At 49.3% G+C, this 12,956-nt stretch overlaps 1 protein-coding gene across 5 annotated transcripts in view; it reads right to left on the bottom strand.

Annotated features, from left to right (window-relative positions):
* Tenm4 (teneurin transmembrane protein 4) overlaps nucleotides 1-12,956 on the bottom strand; it is a 362,508-nt gene that overhangs the window by 29,888 nt on the left and 319,664 nt on the right. For all 5 annotated transcript variants that reach the window (XM_038313737.1, XM_038313739.1, XM_038313740.1 and 2 more), the window contains 2 exons: nucleotides 9,237-9,469; nucleotides 4,862-5,016 (listed from right to left, as the gene is read on the bottom strand). In XM_038313737.1, the coding sequence (XP_038169665.1) occupies nucleotides 4,862-5,016; nucleotides 9,237-9,469 (388 nt within the window). The remainder of the gene's footprint in view (nucleotides 1-4,861; nucleotides 5,017-9,236; nucleotides 9,470-12,956) is intronic.

The following is a 12,956-nucleotide window of genomic DNA, read 5'->3' as shown; positions in this document are numbered from 1 at the left end:
CAGATGCGGGAGGGAGAGGAAGATGGGAGTCTGGAGGCTGACATGAGAGTTGTTTGGGGGGTTTCAGAAGATCCCCATGAAATGCTGATATGGCTCACGCATGAAGGTGACTAACACGAAGTTAGGCTTGGGGGACGTAGAGCCAGAACATCCATGCCCCTGTCCGACATGGGATTCTAGACTAGTGGTTTTCGATTTTGGCCCCCTATTTGTGCTCTCGACTGAGAGTGTAGGAAACGTGCTGAGCAGTCAGATAGGTCGGGTCCCCAGTGTAGCTGGTCTGTTTAAAGTAACTTCCTAGGTGATTACTTCTTGAGTTGGGAACCATATCTGGGTTCTTCTCCTAAAGGGAAATAATCAGACCAGCAGTGCCCGCTGGCACCCCTTTGCAGCTGGTCAGAAACGCAGAATGACAAGCTTGCCCAAACCTACTGAATCTGAACAGATCCCTGGGGGACCGAGTTCACACTGGAGCTCAGCAAAGCCTGATTGACACGGGGGAGGGGGTGTCTCTAGGACCTCAGAGAGCAGGTCCTATAGAAGGGATTGAGACTTGCAGTGGGACGTAGGCTCTCTCTCTCTCTCTCTCTCTCTCTCTCTCTCTCTCTCTCTCTCTCTCTTTCTCTCTCTGTCTCTCTGTGTGTGTGTGTGTCTCTGTGTCTCTCTCTGTCTCTCTGTGTGTCTCTCTCTCTGTCTGTCTGTCTTTCTCTGTCTCTGTCTCTGTCTCTCTCTCTCTCTCCACCCCCCATCCAGGCTGAGACAGTGGCTGGAGTCACGGCGAGCCTTCGAGTCGGTGCCTAGGTGATTGCAGCCATCAGGGTTTGGGGTGAGCAGTTTTACTCCAGGGACTGCTGCATGTATCACACTGGGAGGGGCTGGCTGAGGGAAGCCCTTGGCCAATAATGTCCCCAGAGGCCCAGCGACACTGCATGTATTCTGGAAATATTGACCAGTGCTTCTTGCAGCTGGCTTTCCAGCTCTGCCTGAGGACCCATGGCCTTGAAATTCCTGGGCTTCCTGCAAACCCTTGACATTCGGTCTGATTTAGGCTTCTTCAAATAATGTGAATAATGTAATTAGAAAGTCTCTGTTCTAGGAATTTGCTCTTGCATGCTAGTAGTGTTTACAGGTGTTCCTCTTTTTTTAATTTTTCAAGACAGGGTCTCTCTGTGTAGCTTTGGCGCCTGACCTGGAACTATCTCTTGTAGACCAGGCTGGCCTTGAACTCACAGAGATCCGCCTGCCTCTTCCTCCCAAGTGCTGGGATTAAAGGTGTGAGCCACCACCACCTGACTGTTTTTGTTTTTGGTTTTTTTTTTAAAGTCATAGCCATTTTAATAATGGCAACAAAACAAAACAACAAAAACCCCAAACCAAACAGAACCAACTCAGATGCCCCCAAATCAAGAATTGGCTAAGGAATGATAGCACATTTACTTGGCTTGTAATTTAGAAACCTGTGAATCATCTAAAGCAGTTTGTGAGGTTGCCTCTCTCTGTCCCCTTACCCCTTAGTTTAGAGTCCTTCTCAGGATGGGTCCAAATGATCAGTGCTCAGCTCGTGTATCCTAAAGCCTCTTGTTCCTCACCAGCCCCAGCTCCTGTCTGCAGAGCAGGGGAGCTTCAGACCCCACAGAGCAACTTCTGCGCCCCCCCCCCCCCGTGCTCTCTGGGGCATGGTCCTGCCAGCTTTCGGCTACATCAAGAACATGCGGTTTGCTTTAAAGTGACAGGAGACTTTTCAATTTCCTAAAACCCATTCCTTGTCAACACTGGCCGCTAAATATTTTATGCCCTCTGGTCCTGTGGCACCTTGGGGACTTCCTTGCAAGAGACCTTTCTGCCTGTCATTATGATGAAAAGATGGTGCCCTGATGGGTTGGGGGGTGGGGGTGGGAAGGAGCAGAAGGGGGAGGGGCAGAAGAAAGGAACAGGCTGGCAGTTTAGCATTTTCTGCTTGTTGCTTATGTGACCGTGTGCCTGGGAAAGGGGACTCTTGCTCTCAGCTGCTCTGGGCTCTGACGGACTGTACTGCCGGCTTGATGTCTCTCCACCAGACCCATGTGTTCCCCTCTCTGGTTTCTCCTCTAGCTAATGATAATGCCGCCACAGCTTCAATCCCCATCACCAAAATGTTAGGGCTGAACCTCAGAACTCCTGTGGCCCTCGGGCGCCTATGTTCAAGGGACCTGGGGTGGAGGGGGCTCCTTTCCCAGCTGTCCCGGGCACTCTGCATCTCCATCAAGATGTTTTGAGGCCACTGCTTTGCCACGGAGTGATGAGCGTACACAAATGTGTTGTCATAGGGATAACTCGGTGAATGTCTACAGATGACGCACAGGGCAGGAGGGATGGAGCAGGGCACCTCGCTTCCTGCTCACCTCCACAGTCACCAATGGGTCAGGTCACCTCACTCAAGTTTCTTCTTTCCCCATATCAGACAGAGCAATCAACATTATCCAGGGAACTTCGTTATAGAGTTTCGGGAACTAATATTTACATCCCATTACCACCTGGCGGCTCTGCGCTAGGCAATTATTTTTGTTCACGATCTCATTAGAAAGATTCATTGCCCATCCTTGATGAAACCCAGGGCAGGGCTCTGTTCATAAAGGCATTTCCTTTTACTCAGCCTCAGTTTCCCTCATTCTACCCCAGGGACGATGGTGGCAAATAAACGAGAAAAGAGAAGTTGTACTCAGCTCTGATCTCATCTCCAGCACGGTGAGTACCTGGCACATGGTAAGTTCTCATTTTGGCTCCACCGTATGGAGCGGTGGTTCTACCTGGGGAGCTGAGAACCAGCCTCCAGGGCTGTGGTGTCTGCTTGTCTACCGCATGCCTTCCCGCAGCGTGTCTCCTCCCAAATCGCATGCCTATCTGCTCTGTAGGCTTTGGTCATGGCTTCTGTGGCTTTCCTTCTTGGTCCCCACAGGAAAGCCAGCTAGCTGGGTGTTGCCACGAGAGGGGCCCCTGAAAACAAATGCCGCCTCCCATATGTGTGTAAAAACAGATGCCCATGTTAAGAGTTCATTGAAAAAAAATCCAATTCTTACATTCAGACAAAGGCAGCAAGGACCAGGAGAGAGATTTTACTCCATGATTTCTCAGGATGTGGCTTTTGTGTCCCCCCCACCCTCCACATGCCAGCTGCCTTCCAAAGCCTTTGGCGTGAGTGCCGGGCAGCGCCTGTATCTAAACCTAAACAACCTTCCAGTGTGTGGACTGAAAATGTCTGGGCACCCTGTGCTGGCTGGTTGAGGGGGCCCATTAGGAGAGGCAAAAATACTTGTGTGCACATCCTTAGGTTTTGGCGGCTTCCTCCTGGGTAATTCTAGCTTGCTCACAGACTGGAGAGAGAAATTCTCGAGCCAGCACGGCGAAGCCTGCCAAATTGCAAAGACAGTGGCAGGGAACAGATTCTACTCTGGAAGGCATCATCGCAGAAGCTGGCATACGGGACACCGCACCATTGGGCTGGGAGGGGGTGTGGGTGCTGGGACTGTCAACAGGGTGGTCATGGGGCTTGGAGGAAGGCATTCAGAGATGGGTGTTAGTAACAGAGGAAGGCATGGCAAGCGAGGCTGGGAGAGGATTCCCGTCTGCTTATTTATATTCTCTAGGCTCTGATAATGTTAGCAGGATGGTTGCTCACCAACTGAACTCAAGCCAAGCTCTGATCCAGGACCTGGCAGTAAAGGACTGGCCCTTGCCAAGTCATCAGAGGATATACTAGATAGCCAGTCACCGTTTGGGTTCCTGATGTCTACCTTCTGAGGCCCAAATCCCATGGTATAGTATGAGGTCCTTCTCTCAGTGGCTCTAGGCCATTCTTCCTATCTCAGCTCCCTCCAAAGTGCTCTCTGCTTTGGCATTCAAGCCTCCAACGTTTTTGAGGGTCTCATGTATCTCAGACTGACTTTGAACGTAAGCTAAAAATGAGCTTGAACTTTGGTTCTCCAGCCTCACGTCTCAGAAGTGGGGTTACAGGAGTGTGCCACCACATCTAATTTATATGGACCTAGGGATTGAGCCCGGGGCCTTGTGAATGCCACACAAGCAATATTCTATCAACGGAGCTGCATCCCCACATTTCCAGGGTTCTTTGACCACACTAGGCCTGGTAACATCTTTGCACATATTATCTCTGTTCTTTTTTTTTTTTTTTTTTTTTTTTTTTTTTGTCATCCTGCAACCCCCTGGCCCAAACCTGGTACCCACACCACCTCTTTACTGAAAGTGGTATACTTTTCAATCATTACCATCTCAAGCGATGAGCGTTGTTGATCCCATGTATTGTTTCATGCATTTCCAAGGCAACCCTGCAGTGCTGCTGTCAATCACTTCAGTATATGGTTAGGAGCAATGAGGTTCAGAAGAATTTGCAAACTCATACACGCATCAAAACTTGGGGTAGCTAGGGATCCATTGAGTGGTACAGCTAGGGTTCAGCCAGCTGTCCAGGAAATACGGGCTGGGCTCTGCCTGCATACCAGGCACTTTGGTTACGTAGAGGAGATGGCAGGCCGAATTCCTGTCCAAGTGTCTATACATGGTGTCAAAGAGGAAGTTCAGGGCTATGAGTTTAGGTCTGCCCTGGTCTGCTGGCCCTGGAAGGATTCTATCACTGTTCTCTGAGTCCTGACTCCAGCCACACACTTGTTAGACCTAATGGTGAACTCTCAGGGCAGTTAGGCTGGGGTAGTTTCTTCCTTGCCTTTGAACTCTGGGAATTCAACACAGGCCCTGAACCAAGTGGGACCCACTCAAAGGCAAGAGGGGTTGCCATCCGGGTGGCTGGGTGGCAGATGATAGGAAGGACACACGGCACACAGGGTCCCAGCACACCAAGTCTTCTCACCTGAGAAATATCCATGACAGAGTCACAGCTGAGGGGCCTGGCGGAGGTGAGGTCATTGGAGCCCAGCAGGGTGGAGATGATCCCGTTTTGATCGACGCGTCGGATCATCGTGCCGTCCACGAAGTAAACGAGCCCGAACTTGTCCACTGTGATTCCTAGGGTGGGGAAGGCCAGGCAGGGGTCAGCACTGGAGACGAGAAGGAGCCATGCAGTAGACAGCTTTGGGATCTGGCCTCTTCTCCCATCCCAGCTCTCTGTCCCTCTGCAAGGGTCTCGTACTCGGAGGTCAGCACTAGAACACTGGGCTACACCCCAATCCCTCTAGCTCCCTTTTGTTGTGTACAATTTCATTGATCACTTATGTTTGTTTACTTTTAAATTTTAAGAAAAAGAATCTAAAATTGTTGTTATTTCTTTGAGACAGGACCTCCTATAGCCCAGGCTGGCTTTGAGTTCCAGATATAGAGAAGATGACCTGGAACGTTGGAACTCGTGTCTCTGCCTTCCAAGACTGCTGGGATTATATAGCACAACCGGTGTTATGCAGGGCTGGGGCTTGAACCTAGGGCTCTGTGCGCGTCAGGCAAGCTCTCTATCAACTGAGCTACATCCCCAGCCCCTCCAGCCCCCTTCTACAGGTGAACAGGGTGCAGGGACGGTATCAAGGCTTTGCGTGCCCCATGAGCTAGGGATTAAAATCTAGTGTCCTAGACCTCAGGCTCTGGCTTCCCACTTTGCTGCCACAAGAGAAGTTTCATCTTTCACTTGGCTACCAACAGAAACATCGAGGAAGACGTTTGCCAGCCTCGCTGTGAATTATTTAAACGAACCTCTTTCTGAAGTCCTGCAAACACAGTCATGGATCTCCTTTTCAGGAACCATTTCTCTTTTATTCCAAGACAGACATTCTTTCAGGTCACTAACTCTTATTGTTTCATTTTATTGGACATTGTGGGTTTGTGTAGGGAATGCGTTTGTTGGCTTTGGGGTCTCGGGGAAGCATACTTTAGACGTGTGTGTGTGTGTGTGTGTGTCCGTCCGTGTCCAGGCTGTCACTCAGCACCTTCCCTTTCACCTGACCACCCTTCCCCAGGTCTCTGTGACCAAGTCACTGGACCGTCTGACATCTGTTTTCTTACTTGTTAGATCAAAGGGCTGTTTGCAGCCCGCGTTTCTGCCTCAGGCCTGAGAACTTCTGAGGAGCCCATGGCACCCCCAGCAGGCTGCTTGAGAAGATCTCCCGTTGAGGTTTGCGTTCCCAAAGGGCACCCTGGGTGACGGTAGCGGTGGTACAAGACCGTCAGAAGGTCACTCAGGAGTTGGTTCCTCCTGGCCAGGGATTCATTTCAGTCACCTGGAGAGCTTCTACTTGGCCTCACATCTGGCAACGCCACTCAGGAGATGGCAGGGACAAGCGCTCATGTGTGTATTCAAGGTTTCTGGGTGGCATCTGCCACCTATGTATTCAGTGAGGGGTGATGGGTTTTGAAATGGAGGCACAGGACTGGGTCAGAACATGCAGTACCGTGGGAAATGCCAGACCCAGGAGGGCGGTGGTGACATAAAGGGTGACTTCGTCACTTGATTGGCTGTCACTTGATTGGCTGTCACTTGATTGGCTGTCACTTGACTGGCTGTCACTTGACTGGCCGTTTTCTTTTGGACAATCAATGCGATGAGGGGTTAGAGGAGGCCTTGGGAGAGGGCAGGTCTGAGCTCTGAGGCTCCCGATTTTGTGATTTCCTTCCTGACTCTTGGTCTCCTCGTGGCTGAATGGGATGACAGCTTCTGACTGAGGAGGCCAGGGAGAGACCTCAGTTGGTAAAGTGAAGACCTTCTAGTACCGCAACCCAAGCCTCACAGCCCTGGTGAGCCATCTCTGTGTTCGTCTCCATACACATAGACACACACAGAGACACACAGAGATACACACCATACACATACACACACACACTGACACACCGCACAGATGCATGCAGACATAGACACACAAACACACAGATTCACACATATGTACACACTGACACCACACACGCATTGACACACCACACAGATACATGCAGACACACACAGAGATACATACCACACAATACACACACAAACACACTGACACACCACACAGACACATGCAGACATACATACGCAAACACACAGATTCACACATAGGTATACACTGACATTACACACACACACAGTTGGGGGCACAACTGACTTGGAATTCCTAGTTCCCTATATTCATCAGTGACCACTGTGACCGGGAACCAGCAGCCAATACCGTGTGCTTCTAGGGCCTAGGTGGGTTCTTAGATCCTTGCATCTCTTCCAGGTCAGCAGGATGCGTTAAGGCCCCCAGGTATCTTTGAATGACACTCATCCCATCCCTCTGTAAAGGTCTGGGAGGCTGGAAGAGGACTTGACACCCATGTGCAGGCAGCTTCAGGGCTGGAAGCCTTTGCTGTGGTCCTGCCTAGAATGGCAATTAATTTCCTTCCTTCGGCAGAGGGGCACGAGTCTGCCTGTCTGCCCGGCTATGCCCCGTCTCTCCCTTCCATCTGCCAGGACTGATGAGCGCTCCATGAACAATTGGATTTCTTGTTTACGAAGTTGGCCGCGCAGGCTAATAGAAGTGATCTGTCCCCTGATTAATTACTTCATATTTTTCCCCTTTTGTTGTGCTAATAGATGGACATTTTTCCTCCCCCCTATTGAGATGCGACTGCATATCGCTGAGTCCCTGTCACTCCTATCTGGGCTAATTACAGGCTTTCGGGCAATGGTGCCGCCACTCCATCTGGGTGGGTGAGGGAGGGGACCGCAGGCGTTCAGAACAACTGAGAAACGCCAGGAGAGGAGGAAAATCTCTCAGCAAGAAATTGTTTTAATTTGGAGAGACTAGGGTGCTGCATCTGACAGGGGCCACAGGGATCATTTGGCCCAACCTGCTTATTTACAAACTGGTAAACTGAGGTTTGACAGGGGAGAAGCCTCTGCCGAGAGCCGCCTAGTACCAGAGAAGAATCTCGTGCAAACCTGGGCTTGTTCTCTACTGCTTGCTCCTTACTAAGGACTCCCAACTAAGAGGGGATTTAACCCTTGACGACACAATACTTCCCCTTCAGTTATCACCTGACCATTCCATTAGTTAGGGAGACAACCTGTCATGATGCTATGCCGTCGCATCTGCGTGATTATATAACACACTATAATGGCAGTAACAGGGATCTCCTCTTATGTTTACTGTGCATCTAGCTGTCCCTAGTACACATTTATATTCCTGACATTTAAGCTGGATTATGACCTTGTAATACAGAGGAGGAAAATGAGATTAAGAGAGGTTCAACAACTCGCCCAACATCACACAGTTACTGGATGGCAAAGCCTGAATTTGCATACACAAGTTTTCTGAAGTCTACTGCTTTGATTTGGAACCAGACCTTGAAATCTGGTGCTCCTTAACAATATAACCATTTCTAACAGTTTTACAGGGGGCATGTGAAATGTATCAACTCTGATCCCCGGAACAGTCTTAGGAGATAGGCACAGAGGGTATTATTACCCCCATTTTATTGAGTGGGCCTGAGGTTTAGAGGCTGGAAGTTTCTGGCTATTGTGTTTGCAACATAGTAAACGCTCTTCTGGAGGATGCTTGCTGGCAATGATGGCATCTCTCCTGTCAGGCCTCCTCAGTCTCCAGGCATACAGGTTTCTCATCTTAGAGCCCCAAACATAGCCCTTCCTTCTTACATCGCAGGGCCTATGTCCTCACTCCCATCAGAGTGCTTCCCATCCAAGACTCATTTATGCTGCTCCAGTGAGATTTGCTGTGTCTTACGAAGCTCTGTGCACTTGGTGAATGCTTGAGGAATGGAGAGTTAGAGACTGACTCTACCTTCCATGCAAGGAAGACACAGGACAGTGCCTTCGTGTGGCAATAACGGAGAAAGCCTGCAAGGGACGGGGCATCAGTTTGTAAGAACCCTACACGGCTGCGAAAAATGAGTAGCCAGGAGACTGTTTACTGTCCCGGAGAAGTCACGTTGTGTCGTTTAGACAAAAGCAGCCTACTGGACAGTGTGCTTGATGGGGTTTCATCTTGTTTGACTGCACTGAATAGTGTGCACAGACATTCAGAAAAAAAGACGAGCACAGACAGACATTGTTAACGGGGGTAGATTCCAGCAGGTGGAATTACCATAGATCCCCTGTGCGCTCTCTGTCTCTGAGGCCTCTTGCTAATGATTGCCTATTATATACATAATAATATTATATGTAATCTAGTTATACATTTATATTATATATTATATAATACATAATTGTATATATATATATATTTCAACACCAAACAAATGGTATGGTTCTAAATGTGAGGTCTTACCCCTGGGATTGGTGAGCATGGCTTCTGTGGCTTTCCCGCCATCTCCGCAGCGAGTGTCATCAAAAGGGAGACACTGGTCCCCAGTCCCCGCCACCACCTCAGAGTTCTTGACCAGGTCCTTCACCACGGTGGTGGACTTGATCCTAAAGACCCGCCGGCTGTTGGTGTCAGACAGGAAGACGGCCCCGCTCATGGGGTCTGTAGCCAGGTAGTATTTGTGTGCTGGGCTGTGGCTGCAAGAGAAGGCAGGGCTAGGGTGAGCGCTTTTCTTCTCTCCGTCATTACCTGGAAATGTACAACACAACAATGGCCGTGCCTCCCTGAGCATGTCGGATCTCATTTGACCTCAGAAACTAAGAAGGGTTGGGCCCACTTACTACTGCATGGAGGATCTACAACATGAACCCCCAACCAACAGGAAAAATGCTCTTACAATGATGTTGTCTTTATTGTTGGTCACCTGAGAGCTCCGCCTAATGATCCTTCCCCCTTTAGTTACTAATGCAACATCTCTTGCCTGGCCTGGGGACGTGGCTCAGTTGGTAAAGTCCTTGCCTGGCAAGTACCAGGACTTGAGTTCAGTACCCAGAACCCATGTTAGAAAACAATAATCCAGCGGTGGGAACATGTCCTAGTAATCACAGTGTTTAGGAGGCAGAGACGGGCGACTCCTGGGCTCAGCGCAGCTAGCCTCCACTCCCTGGTGAGCTCTAGGCCACTGAGAGACTGACTCAACAAAGAGAAGGTTCTATGGTGCCTGAGAAGCACCACCCAAGCTTGTCCTTTACTTTCTACATGCATGTACGCATATCTGATGCCTACCTGCACATACCATACATACATACATACATACATACATACATACATACATACGTACATATACAAAAAAAACCCATCAGGCCTCTTGATGATTGATGTCTCTATCAAATGCTGTGCTCATGCTTTCATTTCTTCTTTTATGTGTATTTGTGATTTGCCTACATGGATGTATGTCAATCATGTATGTGCAGTGCCCACAGAAGCCAGAAGAGGGCATCAGATCCCCTGGAATGCGATTCACAGACTGCTGTGAGCTGCCATGTGGGAGCTGGACATCGAACCCAGTCCTCTGGAAGCACAGAAAGTATTTTTAATAACTGAGCCATCCCTCTAGTCCCGGCCTTAAAAAGATTATCAATAAAGCTTTTCATAGGAGACAGCTAATTCAAGATAGGAACATACAGGTACACGTGTCTTTAAACAATAACCCAAGAATTTTAAACAAGCCTTTCTCTCTAAGATTTTTTATTTGTTTGGTTTTTCTGTTTTGTTTTTTTTTTGTTTTGGTTTTTTTTTTGAGACAGGGTTGAAGCCTGTCCTGGAACTAGCTCACAGAGATCCACCTGCCTCTGCTTCCCAAATGCTGGATTAAAGGAGTGGATTATAGGAGCTTCTCTCTAAGATTTTTACAGCGACTTCCAGTTCCATCCTGGGACTGACAGGTAAGACACTGGCTAGACCTGCCTCCTGCCAGTGTCCACCCCATTTCCTGTTGCTCCTCATGATGGACTTAATCAGGAGCCCAGGTGTCTCCCCCACTGCAGTCAGCCATAAATGAGATGCAGGATCAGTTTCTAATCTGCAGCGAACTTTGGGAGAAAGAAACAGAGAAGTGGTGGGGGTCCTGTTTCTGGAAGAAAGTCACAAAAACTGGACTCTGATAACAGGAAGGCCGGACCATGCAGAAACACGAAAGGGACGTGGCATCCTAGCCAGAGGATGGGGAAAGTGTTCAGGGTATGAAGCCAGCTCAGTCTCCACTCCGAGGTGGGCTCTGAAACTTGGGTGTGTCATGAGGCCCTTGGACCTCCAGCTTCCTTCAGCTAGAAGATGGGAGTGTTAGTGCTTGCTTACAAACTGGGAACATTCTTATGCAACCACACGCGTCAAATGTGCAGTGACGCACAGCACACGGGAGATGACTTAGGCTTCGCCCATTGGCCTAGATCCTGCTGCTCAGTAGCCCCGATTACAGTGCATGTGTTCTGGGCTCGCCACGGGGAATACACTGTGACGTCGACTTTCAGCTCTTTTGTGTAGTCTAATTACTGGGTCCCTCAAACTATATCTCAATATTGTACATTTATCAAGCAGAGAGATTAATCCCGGGTCCTTTGGGAAACCTTTTCATTTTACAAACTGGCTCTCTTACCATTTTCTTCCCCTGAGTTTCATCAGTAAGACATGCTGTTCTGGGTGGCATTTCCTCTCCAGCCCCTACCACTCTCCCATTGTCTCTTTGTGAGTGGGGACCGCATCTTCTTCCTGCCCAGGTCTTCTTTAGACCTTTTTTTTTTTTCTGATTTGACCCACATCCAACCAAGTCGTTACCACGTTTCATCTTGCATGACTCTCCTCCCGTGTTTCAGAGGAAGCACAGGTCTCCAAACCTGATGCGCCCCAGGCTTCTCTCACAGACAGCCCGTCCTAGGAACACGCACACCAGGCCCCTCAGTGTGGCCCCTCAGTGTGAGTGACCCTGACTGCACCCACTCTTCCACCCTGTTCCCCTTTTGACAGTTACTCTCCAGGCACCCACTCAGGGACCTTTCCTGGCAAACTTCCCTGTCTCATTCTCTCATTTCATGCTTGTTAATATCTCACATGAAACACGAGGCCATGGCTATTTACATGTCTTCCATTCTACCCATCAGTGCTCAAAGGGGAAATGGGCAGAGTTTTATTCTCTTCTGCAGGCCCAGTGCTCGACATGCAGCTTCCCAGCCCTCTGGAGCAGCTTGTCTTCAGTAGACGACATGGTCATGTTCGGCTTATTTAGGTGGTGTTTGCATTGAAATCACTTAGCTTTCCTTTTACTTCCCATGGGGCTGGTGAAATAGCCCAGACATCCTGTTTATCTTGAGATGTCCCCCTGGGACTTAGAAGGTGGCACAGAATTAATCTTCCCAGACAACCCTGATCCTGGTTTAATAAAAACGCAGTGACCTTAGATCCTGCTTTGTCACACTGGAGCATCCTGGGCTCCCAGCTTCCCTGTGACAGCCAGGAGGCAGGGGGACTATTTCATTTCTGTGTGCATCACTCTTGATAAATGGCTACTATCTACCTTGGCAGGAAGAGGACCCCGAGGGAGGCTGGTGGAGGCCCCGTCCACTTAGATTAGCCCCTTGAGTTTCCAGCTCACATGGCCCTGCAGTCCTGGAGAAGTGTCACCCGTGCGGAGCTTCTCAAGTGGGTGAATTCTGGGAGAAGGCGGCCTTGGCAGGATTATTCCAGAGTCTTTAAAAGCTATAGCTGCATTATTTATGCTTATCTGGTGGTCAGCATAGAAGAAAATGCTTGCTCTGGATGGAGAAGGTGAAGGTTTAACTGGGGCAAATCAATGAAATGTTGTGTCTCCTTCAGGTGTCCAATGGTCAGGTCTCTGCTCTGCCCACACACTGGCCTTTAGAGACATAATGCATACATACATACATACATACATGCATGCATGCATACACACACACACACACACACACACACACGATGATTGTTTGAGGCAGGTGTTCATCTATCGCAGGCTAAACACCAAACTCATCATGTAAATAAGGATATCCCTGAACTCAGCACCAAATTCGCCATGTAGCTGAGGCTATCCCTGAACTTGGTATTGTCCTGCCCTGCCTCCCAAATGCTAGGATTATAGATGTGTATCACCAAACTGGCTGTATTTGGTGCTGG

This window comes from Arvicola amphibius, chromosome 12 (genome assembly GCF_903992535.2).
Source record: "Arvicola amphibius chromosome 12, mArvAmp1.2, whole genome shotgun sequence".
NCBI lineage: Eukaryota > Metazoa > Chordata > Mammalia > Rodentia > Cricetidae > Arvicola > Arvicola amphibius.
This window is presented reverse-complemented; position numbering and strand designations above follow the sequence as displayed.